Here is a 20,115-nt window from a genome sequence, read left to right on the forward strand (position 1 = left end):
AACCAGCTCTTAGTTTCATTGAACTTTCCTATTTTATTTTTTCAGTCTCTATTTCATTTATTTCTGCTCTGATCTTTATGATTTCTTTCCTTCTACTAACTTTGGGTTCTATTTATTGTTCTTTTCCTAGTTCCTCCAGGTGTAAGGGTAGGTTGTTCATTTGAGATTTTTCTTTTGTCTTGTGTCTTTTAACACTCTTACTAGCTTTATAAGTGGTTGACCTAGCTTTACTGTATGTTTGTCTTTACTGATGAGATTTTTCCTTTCATAATTTTTCATATTTCTAGTTGTGGCCTTTTCTTCCTGCTTAGAAAAGTCCCCTTAACATTTCTTGTAAAACCAGTTTAGTGGTGCTGGGCTCTTCTAGCTTCTGCTTCTCAAAACTCTTGCTCTCTCCTTCTAATTTGAAAGATAATCTTGGGTAGAGTATTCTTGGTTGTAAGTTTTTTCTTTCATCACTTTGAATACATTGTTCCACTCGCTTCTGGCCTACAAAGTTTCTGCTGAAAAGTCAGCTGATTGTCTTATGGGAGTTCCCTGGTATGTAACTAGTTGCTTTTCTCTTGCTGCTTTTAAGATTCTCTCTTTATCTTTAATTTTTGCCATTTTAATTATAATGTATCATCTTAGCATGGATCTCTTTGGGTCCCTCTTACTAGGGACTCTCTGTGCTTCCTGAACCTGGGTGTCTGTTTCCTTCCCCGGGTTAGGGCTGTTTTCAGTTGTTATTTCTTCAGATATGTCCTCTGACCCTTTCTCTCTCTCTTCTCCTTCTGGGACCCCTATAGTGTAAATGTTAGTATGTAGAGGTCTCTTAAACTATCCTCATTTTTAAAAATTCTTTTTCTTTCTTCTGTTCAGCTTGGGTAATTTCCACTACTCTGTCTTCCAGATCACTGATCTGTTCTTCTGTATAATTTAATCTACTGCTGATTCCTTTTAGTGTGTTTTATTTCAATTATTGTATTCTTCAGTTCTTTTGGGTTCTTTTTTATACTTTGTAACTCTTTATTGAAATTCTGTGTTCATCCATTCTTCTCCTGAGTTTGGTAAGTATCTTTATGATTGTTACCTCAAACCCATTATGGGGTAGATTGTTTATCTCCACTTCATTTAGTTCTTTTTCTAAGGTTATTTGGCACATATTCCTCATTTGGCACATATTCCTCTGTCACCTCATTTTTCCCCAATATTCTGTATTTATTTCTGTGTGTTAGGTAGGTCGGTTACATTTCCAAATCTTGGAAAAGTGGTCTTATGTAGGAGATGGTCCTATAGGGCCCTATAGGGCAGCAAGCTCCCCTTTGGTCACCAGAGCTGTATGCTCTAGGAGTGCCCCCTATATGGGCTGCATGTGCCCTTCTGTTGTGGTGAGGCTAACTATTGTGGGCACGCTGGTAGGTGGGGCTGGCCCCCGGCCCAGTTGGCTGCAAGACCATGCCTTATGTGATGGCTGTGGGCCCCTGGAGGACAGGGTAGGCTTCTTGCATGGTTGGCTGTGTAGCCCAGAGGGGTGTGGATCTGCTGCTGGCCCAGTCGTGGGTCTCTGCATGACTGTCTGTCTGCCCAGAGGGTGGGGTGGCCTGGGGCCTGGTACCAGCCTACTGGTGGGCAAGGCTGTGTCCCCAACACTAATATGCTAGAGGGAGGATTCCAGAATGGTGCTTGCCAGTGCCAGTGTTATTGGGGTAGAACAAGCTCCCCAAATTGGCTGCTGTCAGCGTCTCTGTCCCCAGGGGGGTCCCAGTTGCGTGCTGCCTCTCTGGGAGGCTCTCCAAGATCAGCAAATATGTCTGACACAGGTTCCTTTCAAACTACCGCCTCTGCACTGGTCTCAGAATATGTAAGATTTTGTGTGCATCCTTTAAAAGCAGAGTCTCTGTTTCCTACGGCCCTCTGGCTGTCCTGAACGTAAACCCTGCTGGTTTTCAAAACCAGACATTTTGGGGGCTTTTCATCCCTGTGCAGGACCCCTGGGCTGGGGAATCCAATGTAAGGCTCAGACTCCTTGTTCCTTGAGGAGAATCTCTATGATTGTGATATTCACCTCATTTGTGGGTTGCCAACCTGGGGGTGTGGGTCTTGACTCTACTGCATCTGTACCCTTCCTACTCATCTCATTGTGATTCCTTCTTTATGTCTTTAGTTGTGGAAAAATCTGTTCTGCTAGTCTTCAGGTCATTCTGATAGTTAGTTGCTCTGTAAGAAAGTGTAATTTTGGTGTGTCTGTAAAAGGAAGTGGGTTCAGGGTGTTCCTACTCCACCATCTTGCCACCTCTCTAGTTAACATTTTCTGGCATGCTCTGGGTAAGATATGCATTTGTGGATATCAACGAAGCAAAGGAACAACCTCAGAGGGAATCATTGGAAGCCAGTATTCACAGGCGGCGCAATGGATGAAGCAGTGTCACGAGTAATGACGTAACCAGCAATAAATGAATGGGGTTAGGAAATGCAGAGGCAAGAAGATCTATGCTGTCTCAAAATGAACAGGTTCTGAAACGCCACCGCATTGTGAATAACAGCAGCACTGCTACCCTCATCTTGCTGTATGAGATACAAAATCAGCCAGGAATGGTGCATTTGACAATAAAAAGCAGGACCTGAACAGGAAGAGAGGACCTGGACATCACAAAGCCTCTTCAGGTGCGCTGATTGGACACTGAACATATACATAATTACCTCTTCTCTGTCCATTATTCTAAATCTTCATTGATAAGTCACTACCTTACATGGGTCCCTGAATTTTAAAATACAAGTTTTAATGAAATTGTGTATATAAACAGGGACCCTGCAAAAAATATTTACTGGGGCCCCATTCACCATAAGGGCAACCCTGATCTAGAAGTTGGGGTTTTCTGAGTGTCAGGGGCAGAAGGGCAGGGGGATAAGGAAGCTGACCATGTTAGATGGCTTAGGTAATTGGGTTGGGAAGGAAGTGAAGGTGGGATGGACCTTAAAAATTAGGGAAACATGTATGACATGTATGTGTCTTGTATGTGTTGTATGTGTGTCAAAGGGAGATTACACTGGATCAAATGGCAAGGACAGTCTCACTGGCCTCCCCAACCCTGCTGAAATGTGGGACTCACTCAGGGGGAATACAGGGGTGGAAGGGAAGGTGGGAAGCTGGAGAGTGTTGGGGGGAGGTAGTTATAAGTGGAAGCGTCTTGGATGTGATAGAGGGTCTCTGGGGATGAGTTGGTCAAGGTGCTATGGGGCAAGGATTGTGGACGGATCCTCCTGATGGACCCTGGAGTGACCCGGGGGCTTTGAGGCAGGCAGCAGGGAGGAAGTTGGTGGAGGTCAGCAGGGAAACAGGAGAAACCTGAGAAGTATATGGTGGGAGCAGGTGTCTTAAGGAGAGGGTTGACTTGGTGTGGAGCTGAGTTGGGAGTCAGGGAAGGAGAGCTCTCCACCAGGGGTTGCTTGCTTAGGGGTTGGCATCCCAGGGTCGAGCCGGCTTCAGGAGGCCAGCTCTTCTCCCCACCTTGGTGTCCCCATACCTAGCTCAGGACCTGGCTAGAGGGCCTTGATACGTGCTCGTTGAAGGCTTGAGAGTTTCGTCCCAGGGTTCAGTGGGAGGAGCCAGGGGAGGGGGCAGTGGTCGGGGAGAGGAAGCTCAGAGCAACCTGGGGAGGAACTGGCTTTGGGGAGGTGAGTGCGAGGACCAGGCAGTCTGCTGGGCTGAGTTTCCAAAAGGAACTTCACTTGAACCCAGAGAGGGGCCGAAGCAGGGTGGCCATGCCTTGACCGTGCTGCCCCCATGCTGGAGGAGACCCCCGAGATGACCCCTCTGTGGGAGCAGCCCACCCCTGGGGCCCCCTTAATGGGCAGAACTTCCCGGCCTCAGGCCTGAGTTAACCACCTCCCTTACCTCCTCCCCTCACTGCTCTTCCCTGAGGCGGGAGGTGAGGCCGGTGCAGGATTCAGTCCACCTGAATCACAGGCCTTTGCTTTTTTAAAATTTATTTATTTATTTATTTTTGGCTGTGCTGGGTCTTCATTTCTGTGCGAGGGCTTTCTCTAGTTGCAGCAAGCGGGGGCCACTCTTCATCGCGGTGCGCGGGCCTCTCACTATTTTGGCCTCTCTTGTTGCGGAGCACAGGCTCCAGATGCGCAGGCTCAGTAGTTGTGGCTCACGGGCCCAGCCGCTCTGCGGCATGTGGGATCCTCCCAGACCAGGGCTCGAACCTGCGTCCTCTGCATTAGCAGGCAGACTCTCAACCACTGTGCCACCAGGGAAGCCCATGGCCTTTGCTTTGATTTTCAGCATCAACTGTTGCGAGTGCTGCTGCAGGTGGCAGGGGCTGGGGGCTCCTGGCACACGTGAGCTCCTCTAGGGGCTGCCCTCCTTAAGGCAAAGAAGAGGAAACCGGGGCTGAGAGAGAGAAGAAACCCAACCAGCTCCTGCAGCTCCAATGCAGAAGAGCCGGATTCGAATGGAGGCTTGCCTGGCCTGGGCCCCTGCACGCGGCTTCTCTTGTCATGTTTGGGGGCTGAGGGCTGAGGCGGGACAGGGTGGCCCTGTGCAATAGCTGGGCACCTGCCCCTTCACCCTGGTGCACTGACCTGAGGACTGAGGACACCCCGCCTGTGGTCCAAGCGGGGTGTTCACTTTAGAGCCCTCAGAGTCTGCTGGTCCAAGATGGTGGCCCCCAGCCCCGCAGAAGGCAGCTCCCCTTTGAGCCGTGGGCAAAGGCAGCCATGCCCGGCCACCTCCAACTCTGCTGAGATGTGGGACTCAGGAAGGAACGTCATACTTGCCAGGTGACCAGCTTGCCCCATGGGGATGTGTGAGTTTCCCGAGTGTCCCAGAAAGACCCAGAGGTGAAAACCCAGTCCCCCGCATCACCCTGTAAAAGGTCCATGTCCCGAGCCCTCCACGCTCCCTCTGTGTGTCTCTAAGCTGGGCTGCAGGGGTCAGAATGCCCGGCCCTGGAGAAGGGTCGCCATGGGTTCCTTCACACCCACTGGCCCTGGGGATGTGTAAATGTGTCAGGGAGCTGCCACCTGGGCCCTGGGAGCCCTCGGGGGGTGTCGCCTAAGGTCCTCCCAGTGCCCAGGGCTGAATAGTGCCTGGGTGGCCGTGAGTCTCCAATATGGGGAGGGGGCTCGGCTGTACCCCTCCCCCCAGTTTTGCTCGGCCCTGGGGCAGGCCTTAGTCCCAGCGGAGAAGCTCTGCCCTGTGAGCATCTGTTCCATGGGCACGTTGGAGGGAGTGGACGGGGAGTTAAAAAGCTCTGGGGTCGGGCAGAGGGCTGAGGCTGATGTCCAGGGCGTGGCCACCCCACGGGGGCATTGGGACGGGCCTCGGAATGGCCGCTGCCTTGGCCATGCTCCTCCAGAAGCTGGCCGTGAACCTCCTGACCCCAGAGGAGCTGACAGTTTCCCCAGGAGGACTTGAGCTGAGGTTCGCCCCTCTGGGGACTGAGACCCATTAAAGGAAAGAGACAGGGCGGGGGGGTGAGAGGCAGCGGGCAGCAGGCAGTGGGCGGGCGGGCTGGGAAGGTGGAGGACCTCTCTTGCTTGGTCTCTGCAATGAGGAAGTTCTCTGCAGCTCGTTTCCTTTCCCTTGCCGAGTGCCTGAAACAGGAAGTCGGTCAGTGAGCTGGTGGCAGCAGCCGGGGCGGCCGAGAGGGGACCGACGGCGGGTCGCAGTGCGGGGGCCCCACTCCCCTTGGCTGTGCAGGTCCTGCGGGGAGGGCGCCGGCCCGGCGCGGGGAGACCCACGCCCGCCATGGTCCCCTGCTGGAACCATGGCAACATCACCCGCTCCAAGGCCGAGGAGCTGCTCTCCAGGACCGGCAAGGACGGGAGCTTCCTCGTGCGCGCCAGCGAGTCCGTCTCCCGGGCGTACGCGCTCTGCGTGCTGTGAGTACCGGGCCCTGCCCGCCCCTGCCCCTCCGCCCTGGCCTGGCCTCCCCTGCCCAGGCACGGAGGTGATGGAGGTGCCGCTCAGTAGAGGGGCTTAGCCGGCTCTGGGCTCAGCCGGGGTCCGGCTCTGGGCTGTGTTGTTTTTACGTCAAGTGACCTTGCACGCACCCCGGGTTTGTTGGTGCGTCCAGCTGAGGCCCACTGTGGACCTGCTCGGCCCTGGAGTTCAGGTTTTGCAGGGCTGGAGCCCTCCAGGGCCAGCCTGGGGCCTGGTCACTCGCCGCAGCTACCGGGGAGCCGTGGGGTCACGGGCTTCCTTGGGGTTCCAGGGTCCAAGAGAAGGGGGTCCGGGCTCTCTGAGCCGGGCAGAAGCTCGGGGCTCCGTGGTGGTAGGTGTGTTAGAGAGCAGCTCGGTCAGTTCAGGTGCTGGTCAAAGTATGCCCGGTTCGGAAACCCTCCTGGAAGAACAGAAGTGGCAAGAGGGGACCCTTCCTGTGCCAGGCTTTGGGCCTCTGGAGGAAGCCATCGTCTGGGGAGCCATGAACAAGGGTAGGGGGGTTCACTCAAGAAAGGATTTTCAGTTCACCCAGAAGTTGTATTTGGGGCCCTTGGAGCAGAGGAAGTCACATCACCAACAGCAGGAGCCTCTTCTCTGCCCTCCTCGGCCCTTGGCTGTGTCCCCACCCGTTCGGGCCTCTCTGCCACCATCAGCTCTCTCCGCTCCCCCTCTCTGGGATGTTGCTGAATGCGCCAATTGTCCTAAAACCGGGAACCGGCCACTTGCTGACGGTTCCTTTTTAAAACACCCTTCTCAACCAATGTCTGAAGGAGGCCCTCGGCCCTGCAGCCCTGCGGTCTAACCATCCCCCCTGGGGCCTCGGGTAGTGCCGGGCATGGGGGGGGGAGGGTGTGTCCACCTGCACCTGTCAGGTTGTGCCCCTGGTCTCGCAGAAGGGTCCCTCTGAGCAGGCAGGCCTTGCTGCTGTCCACACAGGAGGGGAAGTGGGTCATGGACACGGGCCTTGTTTGGAGCGTTGAGTCTGAGCATTTGTCTGTGCGTCGACCTGTTTCATCCTCACGACAACCTGAAGTGCAGGTCCTTTTGTTGCCCCACTTTGCAGATGAGGAAGTTGAGGCTCAGACGGGTTAACCGAGTGATGACAGTCAAAGCCAAGGACATCTGCCCCCAGAGGCTGCACCCCGACAACCAGACTGCTGCCACCCCACTCCTGTGCCTGTCAAGCCGGGTGTGAGCATGGGTTCCGGGTGGCAGCAAGAGAAGCCAGGGCGTTTACAAGGGCAGCTGGGAGCATTTAGAAATTAACACAGGCTCTCAGGGGCCGCCCGGCCCGAGCGCTGACTGCATCAGAGCCCCTGCCCCCAAGGTCAGCTTCCTGGGGCCCCCAGTTCTCACAGCCCAGGGGAAGCGAAGCAGACCCAGATTTCCCCGCAGGCACAGCCCCTGTGGGGACCAGTCGACGGGGCCGTAGAAATAGTGAGGAGATTCTGATCTGTCTCCACTCGGCCCACGTGAATCTCTCCCCTTCCCTGGGTGTCTCGAGAACTTCCAGGCTCCAGCTCGCTAACCTTCACAGCAGCCCTTTGACCAGGGAGCTGTGGTAGCGCTCAGGCTACAGATTGGAACGTGGGTCTCCCTGACTCCAAACTGGGAGCCTTGTAATCAGTCAGAGCTGGGAGAGACCTTGGAACCTCTAGTCCCACCACCCCTGACTTTACAGGTGGGCACACTTCAGAGAGCTTGAGGCCTTTGTCCACACGTCCCTGCCGGCCGGTGGCAACCTGGGATCCAGAATGGTGTACAGTATTCGTTTCTCCACCTTGCCTCTCCTCCCCTCTCCTCCCCTCCCCTGCACTGGGTTACTCTTGGAGCCTCGGCCAATGTGCCTCTTAGGGAGGGTACCCGTGGTCCCCGCAATGTCCATCATCCTGTTAGCCCAGGGCTGGGCTTCTTGTCAGTCTCCCATCCCCAAGGCCCCTTTAGCTCCAGACACCAGGGCTTGAAGCCCTCCCCAGTGAGTCCAGCTGTGAAGCCAGACTCTAAGCCCAGGCCCAGGGGTCCCCTTTCTCCTCCGCTCTGTGGGGGAAGCCACCCTTCCCGCAGGGTCAGGAGGCCCTGTAGGCTGTGGGATACCATGAGCCACTGAACTTTCCAAAACCCTGGGAGACCTAATTTTGCCATCACCCGTGACGTTGCCAATTAAGGAGATTTAAAAATGAAAAACTAGCTGAGTGACAACTAACGGCCACCTTTCAGCAGCTCATTTCAGGAAAGAAAGTATCCTTTAACACCAAAAAGGCAGGAAGAACGTGCTCTTTCAAAATAAATAAATGAATAAAGCCAAAACCCAGTCCTTTAAATCAAACAGGTTTAACTTCCTGAAAAACAACCCCTAGCCCAGCCCTATCCTTAGTTTTCTCTGTTCCTGGGACCGGTGAAAACCTCGCCCCACACCCTCCTGGCCCACGGCCAGCGGTGGGAGCCCCGACAGGGTTTCACAAGCGTGAGTTTCACAAGCATCAGGCTTTACCCTCTGCGGTCTCTCTGGAAGTTGCTGGGAGTGCAGGACCCCGAGTGGGGCAGCTGTGGTGTCAGGACCTTTTAACGACCCTGTTCCAAAGGGAGCCAGGAAGCCTCCAAGACTGGCCCTTCTGCTCTAGAAATCTCCATATGGGGAAAGACCTCAGGGCCCAGGGTGCCCAGACGTGTCCTGCCTGGACCCCAGTGGCTGGAGCATCTTCCCAGCCCCTCTGGTGAGTGAGGGGATGGCAGGGGGCTTCCCACCCCTGGTTTAGGCAGGGGCGTTTGGAGCTCCAGGAACTGAGGGCAGCTTCCTCAGGAGTGGCCTTCATGCTCAGGAAAGAAGACAGGATTTGACTATTTAAATGGAGCTAGGGAGGGGGTGAGGGACACACCAAAAGACAAGGCTGCGATTCAGCATGGCCCACGTGACCGAGGAGTACACATTCACCCCGGGCCTAGCAAACCCACACTTCCTCTCAGGAGGTCAGCCCTGCCACCTGCCACTGGGCAGGAAAGCGCAGATCTGTCCTCAGCAACTCAGAAAGCTCCTCTTTAGGGGGATCCCGAGGCCCATCTCGGGATGCAGAGAGCTGGAGGAGGAAGATCCCAGGAGCTGACCACATGGATTGAGTCCATCTCTGCCTTCTTGCAGCAAGGGCTTGAGAACGTGAGGGGCAGCGGGCTCCTAAGTCATGCTCACCCGGCCCCACTCAGACCAGCCAGCAGAGTCGGCCCTGCTCTAGGAAGGCCAGGGGGGCTTCTTGAGTGGGCCGTCCGGCCCCTCTTGTATGGAGGATGCTAAGAGGCTGTCAAGCTCGTGTCCTCCTCTCCTGCCAGGACTGTGCTTCCACGTAGGGACCAGCACACCTGTCAGGTGCTTTATGCTGCAGAGAAGAGATATGCCTTTGGGGATGGGGGTTCATCAAGGTGAGAGGTCACGGGTCAGACGGGTCAGCCTCTCCTTGCCCTAGCTGCGCAGACAGAACTAGAACAATGGCCCAGTGGTGTTGGGGATACACCTCCCTCTCTGTAAGAGCAGCCCGGGCCCCGAGAGCAAGCCTATATACGACTGGGTCCGTCAGCCACCATCCAGGATGGAGCTGCCCTGTCGGGTGGCATTCCCACCAAACCACACCGGAGAGAGTTGGCTTCCCTCCCAGGGGAGGGGGCAGGTGCGTGCTATCTGTGACTCAGAAACCAATGCCGGTGCAGCCAGCTGTGGCGGGGATGCTGTCTTGGTTCCCCTCAGCACCTGGCCTTCCATGAGCTGCCCAGGCAGACCTCTGACCTCCTTCCCAGGGACAGTACACCAGGCAGCCTGGACTTGGTAGCCTTGTGAGCACAGCCAGAAAGATGAAGAAGCACCAGAAGGACATTTAGTCACCAAAAGTGCCCTCAGAGAAGGTATTCTACTTGTTAGGAAGAATGTGATGGCCCACTTGAGGTAAAGGCAGGCCACGAGGCTTGCTCTACAAACCAAAGGTAGTTGCTAATCTGTTCTGCCTAAAAATAACAGCAAAAGACTTATAAAGAGCACCTGTGTGCTGGGTTCTGTTCTAAGCTCGTTGCACATATTAACTCACTCACTGTCCACAATGGCCTTCAGAGGAAGTGTTGTTATTATCCTCACTTTACAGATGTGGAAACTGAGGCCCAAGATGTTAGGTAACATGCTGTGTTTACAGTACTAATAAATGGCAGGGCCAGGACTTGAACTCGCTGTTCTTGGGAGGGAGAAAGAGAGAGAAGCCAGCAAGTCTGGGTGTGTGTAGGAGACCCCTGGTGATGGAGCCACAGAGAAGGGACTTGGAGGGCAGAAGTGTCCAGAAGAGGTGTAAAGCCATTTACTGCAGTGTAAATGGGTGTGATGTAATCCACCTTCCTCCAACCCCTTTCAAAGTTTAGTAAAGTTTACACTGCTCATGAATTACTTTTGTGAAAATGCAAAGAAAAACACTGTTTTTCCGAGCTGGTATTGACAAAGTGGGGGAAAAATGCTGGCCCAGGCAGTAGTCAGAGCTGCAGGACCTCAGCTCTTGAAATCTGGTTTACATAAGAGATTGTCCAAGGACAACTGTTCTGAGTGTTCCTTCTGCGTGCAGGACCCGGAGGGAGGGATGTGCCTGGGAAGGCCTGTGTATGTAACAGATTCCTGGTTCCTTCTATGTGCAGTGACTCAGAAAGCCCATGGTAAATTCGAGTGTCTCCAGGTTTTCTGTGCCCTTGCACAGCACCCTGGAGCAATCCTTCCAGAACCAGAGTAGGCTCTGGCTTTGGTGTGTTTTGCAAGCTTGCCTACTTGACAGGTGAAATTCACCTGTGCACAGACGTCGGTGCTTCTCCGTTGAGTGGTCCCATCTCCTGGGGTGGTGACGAGAGGTGATGAGAGGTGATGCTCCAGGCCTTCCTCCCTGCCCCAGAGATGGAGTAAGATGAGGTCTGCTCTTCCCTCCCTAATTCAGGCCATGTGATGCAGTCCTGAGGGGCAAGCCCTCTGTGGTTGGCTACACCTGATGTGAATTCTAGCCTTTGTGAGATGCTAACCTCCCTGTGCCCACCCAGCATCCTCATTGGCGAAATGCGCACTCGTTGGGTTAATTTTTTTTTTTTTTGGGGGGGTCTGGTTCTATGCAATTTTATTACTTTCTTAAATTCATATAAACCACCACCATATTCAAGACACAGCACAGTGCCCTCTTGCTACCCCTTTATAGCCGCTCATCCCCTCTCCCCTCATCTCTAACTCCTGGCAACCACTAATTTGTCCTCTATCTCTGTACTTCTGTTAATTCAAGAATAGTATATAAATTGATTCATACAGTATGTGATCTTTGGGGATTGGGTTAATTTTTTTATTGCAGTATAATTCACATCCCATAAAATCACCCTTTAGATAGTATACAATTTAGTGGTGTGTAGTACATTCATAATGTTGTGAAACCATCACCACCATCTAATTCCAGAATATTTTCATTATCCCCCCAACCCCGGCAAAACCCCCTGAACCCATCAGCAGTCACTTTCCATTCCCCTTCCTCCCAACCCTTGGCAACCACTGATCTACTTTCTGTCTCTGACCATTTGCCCATTCTGGGTATTTCATGTATATGGAATCATACAATATGTGGCCTTTTGTATTTGACTTTTTTCACCTGGCATAATGCTTCCAAGTTTCATCCATGTTGTAGTATGAATCATTCTTTTTATGGCTAAATAATAGCCCATTATATCAATCTACCACATTTTATTTAGCCATTCATCAGTTGATGGGTATTTGGGTTGCTTCTACTTTGGGGCTATTATGAATGATGCTGCTGTGAGCATTCATGTACAAGTTTTTCTATGGACATGTGTTTTCAATTGTCTTGGGTGGAACTGCTGGGTCATATGGTAATTCTATGTTTAACTTTTTGTGGAACTGTCAGACTTTTCCCCAGCAGCTGTGCCGTTTCACATTCCCATCAGCAGTGTAAGAGTGTTCTAATTTTTCCACATCCTCACCAATACTTAACAGCTTTTTGATAATGGCCATCCTAGTGGGTGTGAAGTGACATCTTACTGTGACTTTGATTTGCATCTCCCTAATTATGAATGAAGTTGATATCTTTTCATGTGCTCATTGGCCATTTGTGTATACCTTCTTTGGAGAAATGTCTATTCATATCTTTTGCCCATTTTTTAAAAAATAGGGTGATTTGTCTTTCTGCTGTTGTCACTGGATTATTGAGAGGATAAAATGGGAGAATGTGGGCAACATGTGTACAGAGTCAGCACGCTGAACACTGGCCGTTACTTTTTATAAGCTACGAAGTGAGTAGTGACATCTCGGAAGCAGAGGAGTGCAGGGCCATCTGTGAGGAGCATTCCGCAGCAGACGGAAAGAGGAGAGTGGTGGCTGAGTGTCACTTCTGGAGCTTCCTGGAGGCTGTGGGAGCCTCCGGGGACACTGAGCTGTCATGCGGGGCCTCCTCAGAGGAAGTGCTCAAAGAGATGAGGCAGGAAGAGGGCTTGAGTGACGCACGAGTGGCCGGTGGCTGCTGGGGCCCGGGGCGAGCTCCTGGAGTTGTGAGGGAGAGAAGGGTCAGGGGCACAGGTGCCAGGAAGAACCACCGAATGAACCGCGGAGAATGAAGAGAAAGTCGAGGAGTGGAGGCCATCTTAAGAGTGATGAACTACCAATGTAGGAGTGAGGGACTGAGGGAACTAAAGTCCTAAGGCTCCGAGGAAGCCCAGCAAGTGGATGAGGTGGGAAATGCGTGTCGACAGCCCATCAGGTCAGGCCCCTGGTCAGTGGGCAGGACAAGCCTGCAGCTCTGTGGCCCGGATCCCTCCTCTCTGCCCTGCTCGTTTCACACTCCCTTTGTCCCATTAATTAGAAAAACATTGTTTTTAAGTACCAGCACCCAAACCATTTGGGTTCAGTTACTTATTATAAATAACACCAGACAAGGCTGGTCCCAAAGGATCAGCTAGTCCGGCCCTTTCCCTTGCCAACCAGAAACCTGCCCTCCGGAGGGGAGAGGCTTGCTGAGGCCATTTCAGGCATCAGTGGCAGTGCAGAAATAGACCTTCTGATAAACAGGGCAGCATTCTTTCAAGTAACTTTAAAAAATACAGTATTAAGTATAACATACAAAGAGTGCAAGGTAAAGGAGAAAGTAATCACCCAATCACTGAGATGAGAGACTAACATAAATATGGTTAATTTGTTGGCATATTTTCTCATTCATTCTCTCTCTCCCTCCCTGCCCCCCATATGCGCACACACACACACACACACACACACGCACAAGCACATATATATAAGCTCCATAATATATATACCTAATACCATATAATTTTAGTCTATATTTTCTAGCAACATTAGCATTTTCCCACTTAGTTAACCTTTCTTCCTAAATATCATATTTAATGGATGCACAAATCCTATTACATTATGTGCCATAATTTATGGAATGATTCTTCTATTGTCAGACATTTAAGTTACTAACAGTGTTTTGTTGTTATAAATATGACAGTGATGAAGGTCTTTGTGCAGATATGTGACGTTTCTGGTGATAGATTCCCAGGGGTGGAATTACTGGATCAAAGATAATGTTTTTAAGGCTTTTGATGAAAATGACAAATTGCTTTCCAGAAATTTTGTTACAAGTTATGCTCTGGTAAGCAGTACCAGAGAGTTCCCACCTCATTCCAGTCTCCTTATACTGAATATTTTCATTTAAAAAAACATTATTAAATTGCAAGGTGAAAGGTGGCCAATTTCTGTTCATTTTGATTTGCATCTCTTGATCGCAGTCATGGTAAGCTTGTTTGGATTATTGACCTTCATCATTTCTCCTTTGTGGATGGTCTGTTCCATTCTCTTTGCCATTTTTCTTTTGAAACTGTAGTTTCTCTGTTATCTATTTGCATGAATTCCTTATATCACATTTGTCGCAAATATTTTCACTGTGGTTTGCCTTTAAACTTTATGACCTTTTTCTTTTGTTCAGAGATTGTAAATTTTTGCAAAGTCTATAAATCTTTCTGTTCTTGTTCTTTTGTGACTTTTTCCCCCCTTTGCTTTCCAGTGTACAGAGTCCCTCTGCACACAGAAATTTTATTCTTTTTCTTCCTGTGGGGGGCAAGGCCTTTGGAGCTAATAGGCTCGGGCTAAGGGATGACTCTGCCTTTCCAAGCTCTGGCGGGTTGTCTAGTCCCATGGGGCCTTGGTTTCCTCATCTGCAAACCAGGGCTAAGAATACCCATGTAGCAGTGTCGTTGGATGGATTGAATGCAAGTGTATATCACATACTTAGCACAGTATTTGGCAAAAGCAGATAGAGAGATTATAGGTTTTTTGGTTTTGTTTTGTTGCTGTTGTCGTTTTACATTGAACACTTTAACCTTTCTGGAATTAATGAATGGTGTAAAACAAAGATTTATGTGTATTTTTCTCAAGGAACCATCTTTCTCAAAACCTCTTACTGAATAATTTATTCCTCTCCATTTGTTATTCCTCTCTTACCATGTATTAAGTCTTATATACCTCTTTTTTGCCTGTTTACCCTGGTCCATGTATGTCTGCTTTTCTTACACCAATTTCATACTGAATGCATTACCACAATTTTATAAACTATTTTATTTTAGGATTTGCATATCTAGTCTTTTTAAGTATTCTTCCAGGTGAAACGGATAATAACTTTGTCAAGTTGGAAAAAATACTGTTGGGAGTTTGTTTGGAGTTGCATGAAATCCACAATACAACTTGTGAAAAATGGACCTTTTAGTATTATTCAATCTTAACAATAAATATAGCTATCTCTATTATTTTAAATTTAGTAATTTTTTTCATAGATCCTACATATTTCTTGTTATGATTACTTCTGATTATTTCATAATTTTGTTACTGTTGTGAATACCTTTTCTTCTACAGTTACCCTTCTGGGGTAACTGATAACATACAGAGAAGTTGTAGATTTTATAAATTCACCTTTTATTCTATATCTTTACTCATTATTTAAAATTGTTTTCATTTGCTTCTCTTGGATTTTCTTGCTAAACAATCAAATCATATACGAATTATAATCATTTTGTGGTCTACTTTCCAAATACTTATAATTCTTATTCAGATTTCATAACTTATTACTTTGGCCAATATTTCTAAAATATTACAATGAAGGATATTGGGAAAAGAAAATGTCTACCTCAGACAGAAGTACTGTGAGAATCAAACTTGATGCTGCCTGGGAAGGACTTAATACAGTATTTGGCACATAGTTAGCAATGGATAAAAGTTAGTTGTTCTTTTCATGTCAAAGAAGGAGCTGTCTTTTCCTAGTTTTATGAAGAGTTTTGAAGAACTGAATATTAAATTTTATCAAATGCCTTTTTAATGTCTATTGAGATGATTAAGCTGTTTCTCTTATTTCATTAACTGGTAAATAGCTTGATTTTATAGATTTCCTAATATGAACCATTTTTTTGCAAGATTAAAATGAACTGTTCTTGATTATGATAACTTTATTTTACTCTGAATTTTAGCATATGTGTTCATAAGTGAGATTGATTTATATGATTTTGATCATGTTATGGTTTAAGAGTCATGTGTGTTTTGTAAAATATCCTGGAGACATTTATGAAGCATCATCATTATCTGATTTTTTTAAATATAAAAAAAAATTGGCAAAGGTGCTTTTCCTCAGAGCCATTTATAGAGATAATTCTTAATATTTCCTTCAGTTTCTTCTTTGGTATTGATTTATTCTTGTTTTCTATCTCCTCTCATGTTACTTTTAAAAAAATTTTTTATTTTATTGAAGTATAGTTGATTTATAATGCTGTGTTAACTTCTGGTATACAGCAAAATGATTCATATATATATATATATATATATATATATACACATTCTTTTTCATATTCTTTTCCATTATGGTTTATCACAGAATATTGTATATAGTTCCCTGTGCTCTACAGTTGGACCTTGTTTTTTTCAGGTTACTTTTGATAAGTTATATATATTTTTCAGTAAACAGTTCATTTGTTGAGATTTTTCAAAGTTTCTGGCATACAATTATTCACGGTTTTCTATAATTTTAAGGTTTCACTTTTATTGCTATTGCTACCTTCCTTTACTCATTACTGGTCTTGCTTACTAGTTGTGTTGGCCAGGATCCCAGCAGGAAATAGATGGCATAATTGAAAGGGGTGCTAGGCGTAGGGATGGTGAAGCAGCCTGGGACCGGCAACCACAGGAAGCTATTTCCACTCCTGGCCCTGAATAGGCAGGGCCGTCTGATTTGAGCCGTGGCCCCCCGTGGAGGAACTCAGCTGCTGCTGATGTGCAGCAGGTGGGGTGGGGTCCGGGGAACAGATACCACTATCTCACCATCCTCTCACTCTGTCAGTGCCTCCCATTAGCTAAACCTTGGTGAAGCGGCACACACAGGTCAGCCTGCTGGACACAGGGCAGGTGGAGAAGGATAGAGAGTGGGTCTACTGGGGGTTGGAGGGGAGGGTGAAGGAACAATGTCTAGCTCACTTGCATTGTTTTCTTTTTGCTCTTCTGTTTGTCAGAGGGTTATTCATTTAATTTTCTGCATTTCAGGTCATATGCTCTTAGATTTATTTATCTGTTCTGCTTTTCTTTTTATATTAGAAAACTACCTGTGCGTTCAGGAACCCCTACTGTATATATGTTTGAGGACAGAGCTATGTCTTCTATATTTCTCATCTTCCCTCTCCTTCTGCACCGATTTTCTCAGACTTATCTTCCTCCTTGTTGAAGTTCTCCAGAACATGAAGCTGCTATTTACTGGCTCTCTTGTGGTGTTTAATGCTGACTGTAGGACTCTAGGTTTTTCACTTCTGATCAGTTTTTCTTATCTCATGTTGCTCAATTTTCACAACTGATTTTTCCAGTTTCAGAGATACAATTGTCTCTTAAATCTTACTGAGTTTGCAAGTCAGATTTCTCCAGAATGTGTTATTTTCCTTTTTTCTTTTTGCAGTGATTCTATGTAACAAGGAGATATCACCTTTGAGTTCTTAGAAAAATGATACCCTTCCTTTTGAGTGACGATGTTTTCGATAAGTCTGGTCATTTTTCTTTTCCAACAAAGAATTGTCAGGAAAAATTTGATCGGATTTTTTTTTTTAGAGACTGGAGTGGGTTTCTGCCCGAATCTTCTTCCCAAAGATAAAAGGATCAGCAGGGATGGGGGTGGGAGCCCCCTGATCCAAGATCCACCTGATGGGGTTGAGTGATGGGGGGGTGGTGTGTTGCATGGATAGGTGGGTTTCCTCCTAGGGGTCTCATGCGAAGAACCCTCTGGACCCAGAGGCTGCTGGGGCAGGTGCTGGGCCGGTCCCCAACAACACTCTAGACATCTCACCCCCACCTCTCACCTGGCCACCTGGACTGCCTCCTCTTGCTTCTGACCTGATGGCCTCTTTTTCTCACTCTTTGACTGGGATTCTTTGAGGTTTGGGTGGTGAACTGTGAACACCCTTGGTTCCTAGGGCACACGTTTTCTCTTATTTCTACATGGGGTCCAAGTGGCTTTTTTTTTTTTTTTTTAACGTCTTTATTGGAGTATAATTGCTTTACAATGGTGTGTTAGTTTCTGCTTTATATCAAAGTGAATCAGCTATACGTATACATATATCCCCATATCTCCTCCCTCTTGCATCTCCCTCCCACCTTCCCTATCCCACCCCTCTAGGTGGTCACAAAGCACCCAGCTGATCTCCCTGTGCTATGCGGCTGCTTCCCACTAGCTATCTATTTCACATTTGGTAGTGTATATATGTCCATGCCACTCTCTCACTTCTTCCCAGCTTACCCTTCCCACTCCCCATGTCCTCAAGTCCATCCTCTACGTCTGCATCTTTATTCCTGTCCTGCCCCTAGATTCATCAGAACCATTTTTTTTTTAGATTCCATATATATGTGTTAGCATACGGTATTTGTTTTTCTCTTTCTGACTTACTTTACTCTGTATGACAGACTCTAGGTCCATCCATCTCACTACAAATAACTCAATTTCGTTTCTTTTTATGGCTGAATAATATTCCATTGTATATATGTGCCACATCTTCTTTATCCATTCATCTGTTGATGGACACTTAGGTTGCTTCCATGTCCTGGCTATTGTAAATAGAGCTGCAATGAACATCGTGGTACATGACTATTTTTGAATTACAGTTTTCTCAGGGTATATACCCAGTAGTGGGATTGCTGGGTCATATGGTAGTTCTATTTTTAGTTTTTTAAGGAACCTCCATACTGTTATGCACAGTGGTGGTATCAATTTGCATTCCCACCAACAGTGCAAGAGGGTTCCCTTTTCTCCACACCCTCTCCAGCATTTATTGTTTGTAGATTTTTTGATTATGGCCATTCTGACTGGTGTGAGGTGATACCTCATTGTGGTTTTGATTTGCATTTCTCTAATGATTAGTGATGTTGAACATCCTTTCATGTGTTTGTTGGCAATCTGTATATCTTCTTTGGAGAAATGTCTATTTAGGTCTTCTGCCCATTTTTGAATTGGGTTGTTTGCTTTTATAATATTGAGCTGCATGAGCTGCTTGTATATTTTGGAGATTAATCCTTTGTCCGTTGCTTCATTTGCAAATATTTTCTCCCATTCTGAGGGTTGTCTTTTTGTCTTGTTTATGGTTTCCTTTGCTGTGCAAAAGCTTTGAAGTTTCATTAGGTCCCATTTGTTTATTTTTGTTTTTATTTCTATTTCTCTAGGAGGTGGGTCAAAAAGGATCTTGCTGTGATTTATGTCATAGAGTGTTCTGCCTATGTTTTCCTCTAAGAGTTTTATAGTGTTTGGCCTTACATTTAGGTCTTTAATCCATTTTGAGTTTATTTTTGCGTATGGTGTTAGGAAGTGTTCTAATTTCATTCTTTTATATGTAGCTGTCCAGTTTTCCCAGCACCACTTATTGAAGAGGCTGTCTTTTCTCCATTGTATACTCTTGCCTCCTTTATCAAAGATAAGGTGACCATATGTGCATGGGTTTATCTCTGGGCTTTCTATCCTGTTGCATTGATCTATATTTCTCTTTTTGTGCCAGTACCATACTGTCTTGATTACTGTAGCTTTGTAGTATATTGGCTATTCGGGGTCTTTTGTGTTTCCATACAAATTGTGGAATTTTTTGTTCTAGTTCTGTGAAAAATGCCATTGGTAGTTTGATAGGGATTGCATTGAATCTGTAGATTGCTTTGGGTAGTATAGTCATTTTCACAATGTTGATTCTTCCAATCCAAGAACATGGTATTTCTCTCCATCTGTTTGTATCATCTTTAATTTCTTTCATCAGTGTCTTATAGTTTTCTGCATACAGGTCTTCTGTCTCCTTAGGTAGGTTTATTCCTAGGTATTTTATTCTTTTTGTTGCAATGGCAAATGGGAGTGTTTCCTTAATTTCTCTTTCAGATTTTTCATCATTAGTGTATTGGAATGCAAGAGATTCTGTACACTAATTTTGTATCCTGCTACTCTACCAAATTCATTGATTAGCTCTAGTAGTTTTCTGGTGGCATCTTTAGGATTCTCTATGTATAGCATCATGTCATCTGCAAACAGTGACAGTTTTACTTCTTCTTTTCTGATTTGGATTCCTTTTATTTCCTTTTCTTCTGTGATTGCTATTGCTAAAACTTCCAAAACTATGTTGAATAAAAGTGGTGAGAGTGGACATCCTTGTCTTGTTCCTGATCTTAGAGAAAATGGTTTCAGTTTTTCACCACTGAGAACGATGTTGGCTGTGGGTTTGTCATATATGGCCTTTATTATGTTGAGGTAGGTTCCCTCTGTGCCTACTTTCTTGAGAGTTTTTATCATAAATGGGTGTTGAATTTTGTCAAAAGCTTTTTCTGCATCTATTGAGATGATCATATGGTTTTATCCTTCAGTTTGTTAATATGGTGTATCACACTGATTGATTTGTGTATATTGAAGAATCCTTGCATTCCTGGGATAAACCCCACTTGATCATGGTGTATGATCCTTTTAATGTGCTGTTGGATTCTGTTTGCTAGTATTTTGTTGAGGATTTTTACATCTATGTTCATCAGTGATATTGGCCTGTAGTTTTCTTTTTTTGTGACATCTTTGTCTGGTTTTGGTATCAGGGTGATGGTGGCCTCATAGAATGAGTTTGGGAGTGTTCCTTCCTCCGCAATTTTTTGGAAG

At 47.2% G+C, this 20,115-nt stretch overlaps 1 protein-coding gene across 1 annotated transcript in view; it reads left to right on the forward strand.

Annotated features, from left to right (window-relative positions):
* Positions 1-5,343: 5,343 nt before the first annotated feature.
* The window catches only part of INPP5D (inositol polyphosphate-5-phosphatase D), a 133,334-nt gene continuing 118,562 nt past the window's right edge, over positions 5,344-20,115 (forward strand). Inside the window, exons 1-2 of the mRNA XM_061205985.1 lie at positions 5,344-5,413; positions 5,596-5,874. Of these exons, the coding sequence (XP_061061968.1) occupies positions 5,741-5,874 (134 nt within the window). The 5' untranslated portion in view covers positions 5,344-5,413; positions 5,596-5,740. The remainder of the gene's footprint in view (positions 5,414-5,595; positions 5,875-20,115) is intronic.

The sequence above is a fragment of the Eubalaena glacialis genome, chromosome 1 (assembly GCF_028564815.1).
Source record: "Eubalaena glacialis isolate mEubGla1 chromosome 1, mEubGla1.1.hap2.+ XY, whole genome shotgun sequence".
Lineage (NCBI taxonomy): Eukaryota > Metazoa > Chordata > Mammalia > Artiodactyla > Balaenidae > Eubalaena > Eubalaena glacialis.